The sequence below is a fragment of the Syngnathoides biaculeatus genome, chromosome 10, assembly GCF_019802595.1.
Source record: "Syngnathoides biaculeatus isolate LvHL_M chromosome 10, ASM1980259v1, whole genome shotgun sequence".
Lineage (NCBI taxonomy): Eukaryota > Metazoa > Chordata > Actinopteri > Syngnathiformes > Syngnathidae > Syngnathoides > Syngnathoides biaculeatus.
The window spans coordinates 1,860,391-1,878,024 of record NC_084649.1 but is presented as its reverse complement, the minus strand read 5'-3'; the positions used below and the strand labels follow the sequence as shown (position 1 = coordinate 1,878,024).

Genomic DNA, 17,634 nt, shown 5'->3' with positions numbered 1-17,634 from the left:
CTTCAGCACTCCTGTAACCCTTGTGAGGATAAGCAGCTCAAAATGGATGCAGGGATGTTATTGTATTGCTATTCATATTACGCTGTGTTTTAAATGTATATTTTAATGCATTCTACGGTTTCTGTAAAAATTGACGACTGTTTTTTGTTAACAATCTTTGACTAAATGGTAAATGAATGAATGAATGAATGAATGTTTTAAATAATAGTCATGAGCTATGCATCTCCTCTTCATTTTCCTCTTAGTTTGTGACGATGGCTTACAAAATAAAAATGGGAGGCCTCCCTCAAGCTACTGTTATCAAAGTATATCGTTTGAGTTTTCTATTGGGGGGGAAACATTATTAAAAAACTGTGGAAGCAGAGGAAGAATGCCTAGCAGCATTTTATATCTAGTTTAGAAAAAAATGTTCACTGTTAACATTATTTTTGCTTTTTTCTTAATCCCCCTACCACCCAGTAGTAGTTCTTATGCAATCCGGAAAGGTTGCATCAAGGCAACTGGAGTGTTCTGATTTGTTTAAGATGTTCCACCTTTCATCCAGAAGCTTTCTTCAATTCTTAAACTTCCGGTGTGGAGTCTCCCTGTTTACACATCATGGGTATTTTATTTTTTCAGTTGGGTTTTCCCTACCTACAGTAAATTATGGTTCTGTTAGTGGTCTGTTTAGTGACTCCCTGTCTGTTTCCTAAGTTATTTAACATTTTTTTGTATCACATTTGCAAATGCACTGCTACTTTTGACTAAATGTCTTGATGAAGTAAACTTGCTATTATTTCAAGTTTATATTATGATAAATAGTAGTTTCTTCACCTGATAGGTTTGTATGTTGACTGCGATATATAATTTATTTTCTTATCTGTACTTTTCTTTTATCTATTTTATCCTGCACTGGCCATCCAGATGTGTCATTTTTAGATAAGGTGTGTCATGCACTGAGTTTAGTGGAATATTTGATTCCACATCTTGTTTGGGCCCTGATTATTCTGAAAGGCCTCTTTCTTGAAGTTGGTTGTTATTATACAGAACGTGTTTCTTCACAGATATTGTTTTGACCTACGTCGAGGACATAACGCTTCTGCCCTCTATTTTCTAATACTCAGAAACATTTGAAGAGCACTCAAGACTGAAATCACATTTTCTTTCTCTCCGAGTAGTGCTTTGTTCATATTGTCACCAGACTTGCTGCGACTTGAGCGTCTGAAAACACGATGCATTTGCATCCATTACAGTCTTTTTTTTTTTTGTCTATGCAATTGGACACATCAATGGGAGGTACTTAGAGCAAGGGGAATGTTTGATTGCCCATCTTGCGCGTGCCGTGAATATTCAGAAAGACCTCCTTTTTGAAGTCGATCCTTAAGAGACGTAAGGTGTTTTTTTTTTTTTTTTTTTAAATAAGTACTTGTGTAAAGTCAGCATTGTTTAATTTAAAGGACCCATCAAAGCTCCTGGGTGACCACATAGTTATTTGTCTTGGAACCATTGAACTTCAATAACATTTTGAAATGCATCTTATAATACGGGACCTACAATGGATATTAAATATGTACACACAAAAGTTAAAATGTTTGGTTGTATTCATTTATTCATCTTCCATACTGCACTTTAATACCATCCTCAGTAGGGTTACGAGGGTGCTGGGCGTCTTGTACCAGCTAGGCCAAGAGGCGGTGTACACCCTGAACTGGTTACCAGCCAATCGGAGGGCACATATATACAAATAACTATTCGCACTCACATTCACACCTATGGGCAATTTTGAGTTTTGAATTCACCGACCATGCATGTTTTGGGGAGGTGGGAGGAAACCGGAGTACTATTCTAGATTGTACAGTGAAGGTCTCCAACTTGGAAATCATGCAGGGTTCTGAAATTTTAATCGTAGGTGCATGTCAAGTGTGACAGAGATGATCTAAAAAGAAAAATCCAGAAATCATAAAGTATGATTTCTTTAATGATTTATTGGTATGGTATGGCTGAAAATAAGTATTTCAACACCTGAGAAAACCAATGTTAATATTTGGTACAGTAGCCATTGTTTGCAATTACAAAGGTCAAACATCTCCTGTAGTTGTTCACCAGGTTTGCACACACTGCAGGAGGCATTCTGGACCACTCCTCCACACAGATTTTCTCTAGATCAAACAGGTTTCTGGGCTGTCGCTGAGAAACACGGAGTTTCAGCTCCCTCCAAATATTTTCTAGTGGGTTTGGGTCTAGAAACTGGCTAGACCATGACAGAACCTTGATATGCTTCTTACAGAGCCACTCATTTGTTTTCCTGGCTGGATGCTTCGGGTCATTGTCATGTTGAAAGACCCAGCCATGACCCATCTTTAATGCTCTGACTGAGGGAAAGAGGTTGTTCCCCAAAATTTGACAAGGTCACATGGTTGCGGTCATCCTTTCCTTAATACAGTGCAGTCGTCCTGTCCCATGTGCAGAAAAAAACCCCAAAGCATGATGCTACCCCACCCATGCTTCACAGTAGGGATGGTGTTCTTGGGATGGAACTCATCTTTCGTCTTACTCCAAACACGGTGAGTTCCATTTTGGTCTCATCTGTCCACAAAGCTTTCTCCAATGACTCCTCTGTATCATCCAAATGGTCATTGGCAAACTGAAGATGAGCTTTGACGTGCTGGTTGAAGCAGGGGAACCTTCTATGTCATGCATGATTTCAAACCATGAAGTCTTAGTGTATTACCAACAGTCACCTTGGAAACGATGGTCCCAGCTCTTTTCAGATCATTGACCAAGTCCTGTCGTGTAGTCCTGGGATGATTCTTCCCCTTTCTAAGGATCATTGAGAACCCACAAGGTCATAACTTGCATGGGGCTCCACTCCGATTGAGATTCACCGTCATGTTTAGCTTCTTCCATTTTCTAATGATTTCTCCAACAGTGGACCTTTTTTCACCAAGCTGCTTGGCAATTTCTCTGAAGCCCTTTCCAGTCATGTGCAGTTGTACAATTTTGTCTCTGGTGTGTCTGGACAGCTCTTTGGTCTTGGCCATGTTACACGTCTTACTGATTGTATGGGGTGGACAGGTGTCTTTATGCAGCTAACGACCTCACACAGATTCATTTGATTCACGATAATACATGGAGTGGAGGTGGACTTTTAAAGGCGGACTAACAGGTCTTTGAGAGTCAGAATTCTAGCTGATAGACAGGTGTTCAAATACTTATTTGCAGCTGTATCACACAAATAAAACCTTAAAAAAATCATACATTGTGATTTCTGGATTTTTCTTTTTAGATTATCTGTCTTACATTGGACATGCACCTACAATGAAAATTTCAGACTCCTCCATGATTTCTAAGTGGGAGAACGTGCAATAAAGCAGGGTGTTCAAATACTTATTTCTTCACTGTATCTTGTTTTTTCTCCTTGTGGAATACTTAAGTACATGCTGTGCCATGTATTCATTTGGAAAGTGGGCGGGTGCAGCCATACTCCACTACACATGGAAGGAGAACATTCACGCACAGCATAGTACAGCCTTCTGGTGTCTTACATCCCAATGAACATCTTCATCATCACCCTGTGTTCTTCTGATCATGCAGCGCAGCTAAACCATAATCCCGAGAAACAAATGACGAAGTTGAGGTCCTTGCATGGGCTCGTGTGTAATAGTAGGACCCTTTTGCTGTCTGAGGTTGTCATGAGCCAGCGGCACGGGGGCGGACCCAAATGCAGGACTTCCTGGCAAAGGCATGATGTTCGGAATGGTTTTATTCCAAAAACAGGTCAATAACAAAAAGGCTGTCCAACACAAGTGGAAGCAAAAAAACGCTAGGTTAGCGTTAAGGTTCAGAAACATAAATGGGGTCCAATGACAATGAGGCAAACTAAGAAAGACGTGGTCAAACTAAAATGGCACAGACTCGCTGTGACAAGGAATTGCTCTACACTTACGGACAGTAGCAGAGTGTCCGAGAATGCAGTGATGCATGTGCAACGGACTGCCAAATGCCGGTTACAGATTCACCACTTAAGTGATTGGTTCATTAGTGTCCCAAATGTGACACAGCTGTAACCCAAAGCAGTGGCCTGACCAAGCCCCTCACAGGAAGTGCCGCCCAACGGCAGTGGCCAGACCATGCCCATGACATAGGTATTGCATCATGCAGTTGTAAATGCCCAATCATTTGGGAGATGACGAAGGAAAAGGGAACCTACCTGACTGTTTTATGTAATTGCTAGTCCACTAAAAAGGAGTAGGCTAAGGTTTAATTCAGCTCAGCAAGGAAAATAGGACATAGCTGTCAAAGGAAGAAGAACCAGAGGTGTGTGGCTGGAGACTACATCTTATTTTTAACGTTTGATCTTTTGGGATAAACAACAGCCATCCATCCATCCATTTTCTGAGCTGCTTATCCTCACAAGGGTCACAGGAGTGCTGGAGCCTATCCCAGCTGTCATCAGGCAGGAACAGCCAATTGGAGACAGAGAACAGTCGCACTCACAATCACACCTAGGGACAATTTACAGTCCCAAATTAATCCACGTTTTTGGGATGTGGGAGGAAATCGGAATCCCAGGAGAAAATCCATGCAGGCACAGAGAGAACATACAAACTCAACATAGGGGGGACCCCGGTCCTCAGAACTATGAGGCTAAGGCTCAAACCAGTTGCACCACCATGCTGCTGAGATTAACAACGTTACAACCCAGTTATGTAGATCTTCAGATAGATTATATTATTGATTCACAATAAATGCAATAATGTTGAAAGTGAGAACGAACATTTTAAGATAAATTACACAATTAATGAATTTTAATGAATTTGAGCGTCCATACATATACATTATGTGTTTAGCGTCATTATGATATACATTACTATATTAAAATGATGGCATTTATAACATTCTAAAGCCAACACTTAAATATTTAGACAGTTCTGTATTATGAAGGCCGGCACGGTGATCAGCTGGTAAAGCGTTGGCCTCACAGTTCTGAGCATGCGGGTTCGATCCCGGCCCTGCCTGTGTGGAGTTTGCATGTTCTCCCCGTGGCTGCGTGGGTTTCTTCCGGGCACTCTGGTTTCCTCCCACATCCCAAAAACATGCAACATTAATTGGACACTCTAAATTCCCCCTAGGTGTGATTGTGAGTGTGGCTGTTTGTCTCCATGTGCCCTGCAATTGGCTGCCAACCAGTTCAGGATGTACCCTGCCTCCTGCCCGTTGACGGCTGGGAGAAACTCCATGCACTCCTCGCGACCCTCGTGAGGATAACGGCAAAGAAAATGGATGAAAGGATGGATTATGAAGGAGAAAGAATCATGCCTGGTCTGATGTGAGGGAAGTGAAATTATATTATGTTAAGATTTTGATGAAGAGATTTAATCCTTTGCATTTAATTTAAATGTGCAGAAACCAGTCATGTAGTGTAAAAAAATGCTTTCTGACAGTTTCTTAATTTTATCATCTAAAAGATTGTCTTTAATTGGAATGATGTTTTCTACTTTGCGCAATGTGAAACAATCTAGTGCATTAGCTATTTTTTTTTTTCTGATTAGTGTCCCTTGTATATCATCACACCTGCTGTGTGCATCATGGAGACCTAATTGTGTAGAAAACTTCATTAATTTAATGCTATTCATTCTTCTTGCCTTAATTATTCAAGCATTATGCAATATGTACCAAGTATTCATATGTTGAATACAAACTGACGAATGTGATGTGAAAAAATGAAAAAATCCCAGTCATGTAATTAATTAAAATATTAAGCATATTTCTCCTTGACATGCATGTTAATACATGATAATCATCCATCAGGACTCAATCTGGTTGTTTACAACCATGCATTTATTCATGTAATTTAAAGAGATGTCCATTATTCTGTGTTTTCTCTCAAAACATTTTTAAACGAAATTAGTACATGAATGTGACTTGTGACAAGTATCCAAATACATAGTAATGGTACTGGAAAAGGTTGTTCCACCAGTATTGTAATGGGAAACCTTAACTGGCATAGCACTTTTTGGCCTTCAAGGTACTCAAAGTGTTTTTGATGGTTGTTAGTTTTAACCAAAATACGGACACCAGTTGATGCTAGAAAACCTTGATCTTTGTGTTTTATCATTTTAGTTTCAGAAGCCTAGGTTTTTTTTTCTTTCACCAATTACATTTGTTTTCAGGCAGCACAATGGAGCAAATATAAAACGTTGGCCTCACAGTGCTAAGGATTAGGGATCCAATCCCAGCCCCACCTGTGTGGACTTTGCATTTTCTCCCCGTGCTAGCGTGGGTTTTCTCCAGGTACTCCGGTTTCCTCCCACATCCCAAAAACATGGATTTATTGGACACTTGAAAATTGCCCGTAGGTGTGATTGTGAGTGCAACCATTGTCTGTCTCTATGTGCCCTGCAATTGGCTAGCAACCAGTTCAGGGTGGACCCTGCCTCCTGCCTGATGACAGCTGGGATTGGCTCCAGCACTCCCCGTGACCCTTGTGAGGATAACAGGCCAAGAAAATGGATGGATGGATGGATGGATGGATGTTTATCTTCATTATATACAACATAGATTTAAAATATTTTTGTGAGCACAAGATGTTTGGTAACATTCACAAATCCTCGTGATTTAGGAAGAATAAAAAAGTTACTTTTCCCACATGCTGTCTTGTGGCTGTAGAAGCCTAAAGGAGAAGTAAAAAAAACATGTCTGTAGCTCATCATCTCTTCTGGTTGCCGCACACCGAGAAACATGCTCAAAGCTGTCCTGTTGCAATATGTGCGTGGTTTGGCATCTGTTTTCTTGAGTGGCTGATCAGTCGGCAATTTGTTTTTCCTGTGATTTGAATCACAGGTACACACCGTCACTGTGTCACAGATAACAGGCAATTAGGATGTACATACATTTTCACTCAAGGGAAAAATACATTTTTGGGTTTTAAGATAGACAGACACTGAAACTGAATGGCCACAGTGTTGCCGCAAACCAAATTTTGGAGTATATAAAGCATCAAATATTGTCTTTTAAATTAATCTTCTTCTTTTCCTTTCGGCTTGTCCCGTTAGGGGTCGCCACAGCGTGTCATCTTTTGCCATCTTAGCCTATCTCCTGCATCTTCCTCTCTAACCCCAACTGCCCTCATGTCTTCCCTCACCACATCCATAAACCTTCTCTTTGGTCTTCCTCTCGCTCTTTTGCCTGGGAGCTCCATCCTCAGCATCCTTCTACCAATATACTCACTCTCTCGCCTCTGAACATGTCCAAACCATCGAAGTCTGCTCTCTCGAATCTTGTCTCCAAAACATCCAGCTTTGGCTGTCCCTCTAATGAGCTCATTTCTAATCCTATCCAACCTGGTCACTCCGAGCGAGAACCTCAACATCTTCATTTCTGCCACCTCCAGTTCAGCTTCCTGTTGTTTCTTCAGTCCCACCGTCTCTAATCCGTACATCATGGCCGGCCTCACCACTGTTTTGTAAACTTTGCCCTTCATCCTAGCAGACACTCTTCTGTCACATAACACACCAGACACCTTTCGCCAGCTGTTCCAACCTGCTTGGACCCGTTTCTTCACTTCCTGACCACCCTCTCCATTGCTCTGTATTGTTGACCCCAAGTATTTGAAGTCGTCCACCCTCGCTATCTCTTCTCCCTGTAGCCTCACTCTTCCCCCTCCACTTTTCTCATTCACACACATATTATCTGTTTTACTTCAGCTAATCTTCATTCCTCTCCTTTCCAGTGCATGTCTCCATCTTTCTAATTGTTCCTCTGCATGCTCCCTGCTTTCACTGCATATCACAATATCATCTGCGAACATCATGGTCCAAGGGGATTCCAGTCTAACCTCATCTGTCTCCATTACCACTGCAAACAGGAAGGGGCTCAGAGCTGATCCCTGATGCAGTCCCACCTCCACCTTAAATTCCTCTGTCACACCTAAGGCACACCTCACCATTGTTCTGCTGCCATCATACATGTCCTGTACTATTTTGACATACTTCTCTGCCACACCAGACTTACGCATGAAGTACCACATTTCCTGTCTTGGTACTCTGTCGTAGGCTTTCTCTAGATCCACAAAGACACAATGTAGCTCCTTCTGACCTTCTCTGTACTTTTCCACTAGCATCCTCAAGGCAAATAATGCATCTGTGGTACTCTTTCTAGGCATGAAACCATACTGTTGCTCGCAGATACTTACTTCTGTCCTGAGTCTAGCCTCCATTACTCTTTCCCATAACTTCATTGTGCGGCTCATCAACTTTATTCCTCTATAGTTCCCATAGCTTTGAACATCCCCTTTGTTCCTAAAAATGAGAACTAAAACACTTTTCTTCCATTCTTCAGGCATCTTTTCGCCCGCTAGTATTCTGTTGAATAAGTTGGTCAAAAACTCCACAGCCATCTCTCCAAATTGCTTCCATACCTCTACCGGTATGTCATCAGGACCAACTGCCTTTCCATTTTTCATCCTTTGTAGTGCCTTTCTGACTTCCCCCTTAGTAATCATTTCCACTTCCTGGTCCTTCACTCTTGCCTCTTCAACTCTTCCTTCTCTCTCATTTTCTTCATTCATCAACTTCTCAAAGTATTCTTTCCATCTATTTAGCACACTACTGGCACCAGTCAACACATTTCCATCTATATCCTTAATCACCCTGACCTGCTGCACATCCTTCCCATCTCTATCCCTCTGTCTGGCCAACCTGTAGAGATCCTTTTCTCCTTCTTTCATGTCCAACCTGGTGTACATGTCTTCATATGCCTCTTGTTTAGCCTTTGCCACCTCTACCTTTGCCCTACGTCGCATCTCGATGTACTCCTTTCGCCTCTCCTCAGTCCTCTCAGTAGTATCCCACTTCTTCTTCGCTAATCTCTTTCCTTGTATGACTCCCTGTATTTTGGGGTTCCACCACCAAGTCTCCTTCTCCCCTTTCCTACCAGATGACACACCAAGTACTCTCCTGCCTGTCTCTCTGATCACCTTGGCTGTCGTCGTCCAGTCTTCCGGGAGCTTCGGTTGTCCATCGAGAGCCTGTCTCACCTCTTTCCGGAAGGCCGCACAACATTCTTCCTTTCTCAGCTTCAACCACATGGTTCTCTGCTCTACCTTTGTCTTCTTAATCTTCCTACCCACCACCAGAATCATCCTACATACTACCATCCTATGCTGTCGAGCTACACACTCCCCTACCACTACTTTACAGTCAGTAACCTCCTTCAGATTACATCGTCTGCACAAAATATAATCCACCTGCGTGCTTCTACCTCTGCTCTTGTAGGTCACTATATGTTCCTCCCTCTTCTGGAAATAAGTGTTCACTACAGCCATCTCCATCCTTTTTGCAAAGTCCACCACCATCTGCCCTTCAAAGTTCCTTTCCTGGATGCCGTACTTACCCATCACTTCTTCATCGCCCCTGTTTCCTTTACCAATATGTCAATTACAATCTGCACCAATCACAACTCTCTCGCTGTCTGGGATGCTCAGAACTACTTCATCTAGTTCCTTCCAGAATTTCTCTTTCAACCCTAGGTCACATCCTACCTGTGGTGCATAGCCGCTAACCACATTATACATAACACCCTCAATTTCAAATTTTAGTCTCATCACTCGATCTGATACTCTTTTCACCTCCAAGACATTCTTAGCCAGCTCTTCCTTTAAAATAACCCCTACTCCATTTCTCTTCCCATCTACTCCGTGGTAGAATCATTTAAACCCTGCTCCCAAACTTCTAGCCTTACTACCTTTCCACCTGCTCTCTTGGATGCACAGAATATCAACCTTTCTCCTAATCATCATGTCAACCAACTCCTGTGCTTTTCCCGTCATAGTCCCAACATTCAAAGTCCCTACACTCAGTTGTAGGCTCTGTGCATTCCTCTTTTTCTTCTGACGCTGGATCCGGTTTCCTCCTCTTCTTTGTCTTCGACCCACAGTAGCTGAATTTCCACCGACGCCCTGCAGGTTAGCAGTGCCGGGGGCGGGCGTTGTTAACCCGGGCCACGACCGATCCGGTATGGGATTCTTTAGATGAACGCTCATATTTGTTTGGCACAGTTTTTATGCCGGATGCCCTTCCTGACGCAACCCTCTGCATTTATCCGGGCTTGGGACCGGCCTACAGATTGCACTGGTTTGTGCCCCCATCGGGCTGCATTTGTCTTTTAAATTAATACTTAACTATATTCATTATGAATAATGTGCCTCTGGATGAAAAAGTGAAGCCAGTGATCAAAATGTACACACTCTATGTACCTCATTTGGTGCCTTCAAGTGAATGGACTCTGCAAGCTTCTTTTAAAATATCCACTCTCTCTTTTATTGTCACCAATGACCACTCTCTTCTTTCAATCTGCTTCTTAGCTAGCAATTTATTTTATGCTTTATTAAATGTTATAAAGGACAATATACTGTACTGTATACAAACCAATACCCACACAAGCTTACTGTTATATCACTATCGCCTATGTATTATGCAGAACTGCGCCCATCAGTTGCCAACAAGTGCTGTTCATATGGCCTCTCGTACATGTAAAAAATAAATAAGCTGTTTCTGTGACACAAATAACTCCTCCAAGTAATCTATAAATTATAAAATTTAATCAGGAACACCCAATGTTTTATTTACTAACCTAATGAATACAAAGAAATAGAAAAACTGAATTCACGCCTTGAAAAAAATAACATGGCACATCTTGGCCCCGAGTTTTTTTTTTGTTTTTTTAACAACCTATGATTTAAAAAAAGAAAAGAACACAGTTTTCTCAGACTGGAAGTTAGGATGTCAAGCATAGGTAACTCCAGTGAATCTTATTTGTAAAAAATTTAATATTTTTCACCTGCTGTGCTTGGCCTGTCATCCATGTGCAACCTAGATTCCTGAAAAGACACCAAAATGGTGCAGGGCCTTCATTAATGTCACATATGCCTGGGTATTTTCACATTACAGTGTACTACAGGGGCAAAGAAAATGTAGTTTCCAGGGAGACAGCTGCTGGTGAAAAGCAGATGCTGCATTTCACTCAGTTTTGCAAATAAAATGCACCCCAGTAAGAAGTAAAAATACAGAATATTGAAACAAATATGTTACTAGGGTAGTATATTGTTTGTGTGACTCAAGAGAAATGTATTTTGTATTTTATTGTTTCCACAATGAAGGGTCTAAAACACCAATGGACATCAATTTAATCAAATGCAGCTGTGAAGAGAAAGGATTTTAGCTTGTTTTGAATGTGGTCCCTGACGTGTAGGTTCACTACTCACGCAGGTCATTCGTATGGGGTGTGGATGCAAAAAGGAGTGTCTCCTTGGTCAAAATGTTACTGAGAGGAATGAGCTACAGTGAAGAAAACAAGTATTTGAACACCCAGCTATATTGCAAGTTCTCCCACTTACAAATAATATTGAGGTCTGAAATATTCATCGTAGGTGCATGTCCACTGTGAGAGAGATAATCTAAAAGGAAAAATCCAAAAATCACAATGTATGATTTTTTTAACGGCTTATTTGTGTGATGCAGCTCCAAATAAGTATTTGAACACCTGACAAAACCAGTGTTAATGTTTGGTACAGTAGCCTTTGTTTGCAATTCCAGAGGTCAAACGTTTCCTGTAGTTATTCACCAGGTTTGCACACACTGCAGGAGGGATTTTGGCCCACTCCTCCACACAGATCTTCTCTAGATCAGACAGGTTCCTGGGCTATCACAGAGAAACACAGAGTTTCAGCTCCCTCCAAAGAGTTTCTTTTCGGTTTAGGTCTGGAGACTGGTTTGGCCACGCCAGAACTTTGATATGTTTCTTACAAAGCAACTCCTTGGTTCTCTTGGCTGTGTGCTTCGGGTCATTGTCATGTTCAAAGACCCAGCCATGACCCATCTTCAATGCTCTGACTGAGGGAAAGAGGTTGTCAGGTTTAAGCAGCCTAGGACATTTAAAGTAAAATTCTCAAGGAAGGAAGACAAAAGGAACTTCTGGCTCGCAAGGAGAACGTGGCATGTGTCTCTTTCACAATCTCCAACCCGTTCTCCTCACATCTCCATGTCTCCACTTTTTCATTCCTTAGCGTGGTCCGCATCACAACAAAGCAAATGTGGCAAACAAAGCAACCGTGACAAAAAGAGTCCATGTGAGTCTTCCTCATCCTCTTGAGATCATCAGTCTTTATGTTGTCTTCTGCATCACTTTGTGGTGTTTCCACATTACCCAATGTAACTTGATTGCAACTCATTGTTTAAAGAAATTCATGAGCTTTCATATAGTGAAGTTTACGGATAGCGCACCAATAGTAGCACGCATCTCCAACAACAATGAGTTTGAATGCAGAGAGGAAGTAGAAAATCTGATGTACTGCTGCAAGGATAATTTGTACCAATGTAAAGAAGACTGAGGAGATGGTGGGGGAGCAGCTGTGGAAATGATCTTCAGCTACAAGTAACTTGGGGTCCACCTTTCTGAGAACCTCACCTAGGGCTGAAACACTTCCTGTCTGGTCAAGGAGACACACCAAAGTCTCTACTTCCCCCAGAAGCTGTGACACATCACACTGGGTAGCAGTGTCTTGAGGATTTTCAACAGATGTGTGGTGGAGATCATCCTCAACACCAGCACGATGACTGGTTCCACCTTCCCCACGATGATGACAGCAGGGTACTATACCAGATGCACCTGCCAAAATGCCTAAACTCTGGCGACTGGAGAGGTTTCACCACCCCTATCCTATCCAACCACAAACCCACCCTGGGGGACATGGAAACTGTAGATAACCCCAATATTCCATGGCCCCCGCTGCCTCCACCTCCCATCCTTTTTATACCCATCCCGAAATCTGCATACCCCTCCCAACAACTAGTTGCAGCTATGGAAATGCTTGCGGCACACGGCCCAACATACATTTGTCTTCACTGATGGCTCCACCCTGAACTGCACGGAGAACAGAGGCACAGGTTAGTGGTCTTCAGAGGCGACTCCTTGATCCACTCCTGGCACGCACCCACCGGGACCTTTGGCAGCTCTTTTCAGGCCGCAAAGGCTGCACTGAACGCGGCCATCACTTGGCTCAGACAGAAAGAAAACTGGTCCTTAGCCTCCATTATCACGGAATGCAAGTCCCTCCTTCAATCCCTCGACAACCCCATTGCCTTAGACCCCTCCACTCTCTCCATCAACTCCAACCTTGCAGCCTTCCCTATTACTAAAAATATCAAACTAATATGGCTCCTGGCCACTGCAATGCCCCGGGCAATGACCTTGCAGATGAGCAGGCCAAACTCAGTTCCTCCCTTCCCCAACCAATCACTCCACTCAACGCCCAAACACGCTTAGCGATCATGCACAGGAGTTGCAAGCCCTCTCCATCCACCCCCCCCCTATTCTTTTCCTCTCCTCCTCCTGATATCAGCTAATGTATTGGTCAAATAACTATTGTAAATTTGACATTCAGCTCCATGCTAGAGAACAGCAATATCTGCTAAAAGTACGACAACATTGAACAAGTGCACTAAAAAGTTAAGAGAAGGCCTAGTGCAATTTAGGTTCCTCCTGAAATTACACCCGAAAGATGAATATCCGTAACTTTTTGTGATCACATTGGATATTAGGTTGTGGACATATTTCAATACCATTTTGAAGATGTTGAATTACAAACTATCTTTTATTGTATCTATTTGATGTTACATTGTGATAAACGTTGTGTGTTGTATTCTGCTCTTCATATTAACAGATCTGGAATTCTCCTGGATATTCAATGAGTACCCAACGTTTGTAAAGCAGGATGCTTGTCGCTTCATCTCGCAAGAGACAGGGAATCTGTACATCGCGAAAGTAGAGCCATCTGATGTGGGCAACTACACCTGTGTCATTACCCACCCTGTCACAAAGACTCGAGTCCAGGGCCCACTTACACCACTCGTACTCCGTAACGATGGTAAGATGTGCTTACTGATGACACTCATGATGCAAACAGGCCAGTCTGCATGCATTTACAGTTACTTCTGGTTTTAATGTGGTATGTAATCATTTGCTTCTGTACATCTTCTAATCTAAGTACTGCTTAAAATGATAGTCAAAATCTACAATAACAAGCTAATATCATACTTTATGTATATAAGTGTAATGCATGTTGGCTTTGGAAAAAAAAAGCATAATTAATTTGGAAAAGGAATACATTAGATAGTAAACACCTGTAAAGCTCTCCATTTACCTGTCGATTTACTGTATGCTCCTACCTCACAAGCAGTGGGTTGTGACCAAAAGAACTACATTGGCAAAATGAGCTCCTCCACTGGCTGTCACGTCCCATCGGAACGAGAGTAGGACCCAAATGCAGGAACTCGGAAGATCCAAGGTAGTTCAAGGAGACACGTTTATTATATGCAGAGGTAGGGGATCGAGCAGGCAGTCCGGTGCAGCAGCGGTAGTTGGGACGTCGGGCGAAGAGAGCAGGCAGGCAGGAATCGGTACACAGGAGAACAATCAAAGCAGGCAGAAGTAACGAAGGAGTCAGGCTTACAAGGTTGGTCGGAGAACGGACAAAGGTCGGTACACACAGGTTCGATCAGGGATACCGGAACACATGAACGGGACATGAAGATCAACCGAACTGGCCCCGACCAGTTGTCATCGGGGTCATATAAATACACAGCATTAATCAGGCTGCATGAGGCGCAGGTGAGCACCTCCTAATCAGCGCACCTGCGCGGACACCCGCACAGCTCGTGCTGGAGCGGCAGGATCATGACACTGGCATGTCTAAGTTTAGATAAGGTGAGAAGCTTGGTCATCAGGGAGGGGCTCAGACTCAAGCTGTTGTTCCCCTGCATCAAGAGAAGCGAGATTAGGTGGCTTGGGCATCTGGTTAGGATGCGGGTACATCCACCGGGAGGAGACCCTAGGGATGATGCAAGACACACTGGAGAGACTATGTCTCTTGGCTCGGGATCTACCAGGAAGAGTTGGTTGAAGTGGCTAGGGAGATGGAAGTCTGTGCTTCCATGCTGAGACTCTGGCCCCAGTGGAGAAATGGAACAAAGTGAATGTGTTGATGGAAATAAGGAATGTCAAGAGCAGGCCAGCCCTCGTCGTCATCTCACTGTGTGAGCCACGTGACAAAAGCCCATAGAACACAAAAGATTTCAGGGAAGGTACATTTTCGAGGTCCAGACATAGCCTGTTGGCTTACTGCATGATGTAGTGGTGCCACAAATGTGCCAAGGTTTTAGTAAGGAATTCACCATTCAGAAAAAGAGACAGAATCATCTTTATTTGCCAAGTATGTTAAAAAATGAATTTGTCTCTAGTAGTGGGAGCTGCCCTAGTACAGCAACAGAAAGCCATCTGAAAACACAGAAAAGGCTTTAGAGACATAAAAAAAAATCATAAAAACAGCACAGAGAGTAACTGAGCAATACAAGGTTACCGGTAAAGTGGTAATGCTGATACAGTATTTTTATCCATCCATCCATTCATCCATTATCTCAGCTGCTTATCCTCACAAGGGTCACGGGAATGCAGGAGCCTATCCCAGCTATCATCGGGCAGAAGGCAGGGTACACCCTGAACTGGTTGCCAGCCAATTGCAGGGTACATAGAGACAATCAGCTGCCCTCACAATCTCACCTCAGGGCTATTTACAGTCTGTAATTAATGTTGCATGTTTTTGGGATGTGGGAGGAAACCGGAGTGCCTGGAGAAAACCCACGCAGGCATGGGGAGAACATGCAAACTCCACACAGGTGGGGCAGGGATTGATCCCTGGACCTGTGATATGTGAGGCCAACACTTTACAGCTGTCCCAAAGTGCTGCCTCCCTACAACTGAAAAGTTAAATTATTTTTCAGAAATTGTCTTCAAGTATGTGTAGTATAACTTAGAAACAAAGCGCTGAATTCAGTTTTCACTATCTTCACACAGTCAAAAATAGATTGTGGAGGAAATAATTATTTGATCCCTCAATGATTTTGTAAGTTCACCCACTGACATGAACAATTTTAAATTATAGGTTTTGACAACACTAAGACACAAAATATTTTTAAGAAAATCCAAAAAAATCACATTTTAAAATGACAAAAGTGTATTTGGATTGTATTGTACTCCTAAACTAAACTCATAAGCAGCATGAAAGACACCTATATCAACTTGTTACCTGGACTGAGACACCTGTCCACAGAATCAATCACGAACCTCTCTATCATGAACAAAACCAATTAACTTTCTAAAGACTTCTGGGATAAGACTGTAGACCTGTACAATGCTGGAATGGTCCTAGAGACCTTTGGAAAGAGGCTGGGGGAAAGGTATATAGAAAACCTTTGGTGCATTAATTATGAATTGGAATAAATATGAAATGACTGTCAATCTCCCTCAGTCTGAAATTTCTCACTAGATTTCACCTCATGGGCTATCACTGATTATGAAAAACGTCAGCCAGAACTACATGGGAGGAAATTGTTAATGATCTCTAGTGAGTTGGGATCACCTTCTCCAAGAAAAAACAGCACCTGTAAGGTCCCCCTTCACAAGAAGGCACATGTACAGCCCCACCCATTGTTTGTCAATGAACACCTGAATGATTGAGAGAATTATTTGGAGACGCTGATGTGGTCAGATGACACAAAAATCAAGAAGTTCGGAATCTATTTCACTCGCTGTGTTTGGAGGAGGAGGAATTGCAACTGATCCATATCATCAAGCATGGCGGTAGAAGCTTTGTGCTTTGGAGCTGTTTTCTGCAAAGGAGACAGATCAACTTCACCGCATCGAGCAAACTATAGATGGGGCCCTGTCCCATGGAATGCTGGGTGATGACCTTCTTTCAGCTGTTTTCTTCTTCTCCTGTTCCTTTCTCCTTGTCCTGTTAGGGGTCGCCACAGCGTGTCATCTTTTTCCATCTAAGCCAATCTTCCTCTCTAACACCCACTGTCGTCATCTTCTCCCTCACAATATCCATCAACGTTTTCTTTGGTCTTCCTCTCCCTCTTTTGCCTGGCAGCTCCATCCTCAGCACCCTCTACCAATATACTCATGAGCATGTCCAAACCATCAAAGTCTGCTCTCTCTAACCTTGTCTCCAAAACAACCAACTTTGGCTGTCCCTCTAACGAACTAATTTGTAATCCTATCCAACCTTTTCACTCCAAGCGAGAATGTCAGTATCTTCATTTCTGCTACCTCAAGTTCTGCTTCCTGTTCTTTCTTCAGTGCCACTGTCTCTAATCCATATATCATGGCCTGCCTCACCACTGTTATATAAACTTTGCCCTTCATCATAGCAGAGACTCTTCTGTCACATAGAACATCAGAAACCTTGCACCAACTGTTCCACCCCACTTGGACCTGTTTCTTCACTTCCTTACCACACTTTCTATTGCTCTGTATTGTTGACCCCAAGTATTTGAAGTCATCCACCCTTGATATCTCTTCTCCCTGGAGCTTCACTCTTCCTCCTTCCACCCCTCACATTCACGCACATATATTCTGTTTTACTTCGGCTAATCTTCATTCTTCTCCTTTCCAGTGCATGCCTCCATCTTTCTAATTGTTCCTCCGCCTGTTCCCTGCTTTCACTGCACATCACAATATCATCTGTGAACATCATGGTCCAAGGGGATTCCAGTCTAACCTCATAAGTCAGCCTATCCATTACCACTGCAAACAGGA

General features: G+C 42.7%; 1 protein-coding gene across 2 annotated transcripts in view; it reads left to right on the top strand.

Annotated features, from left to right (window-relative positions):
* Positions 1-17,634, top strand: part of LOC133507602 (contactin-4-like) — a 242,846-nt gene that overhangs the window by 118,378 nt on the left and 106,834 nt on the right. For both annotated transcript variants that reach the window (XM_061832828.1, XM_061832829.1), the window contains one exon: positions 13,700-13,903. In XM_061832828.1, coding sequence (XP_061688812.1) covers positions 13,700-13,903 — 204 coding nt within the window. The remainder of the gene's footprint in view (positions 1-13,699; positions 13,904-17,634) is intronic.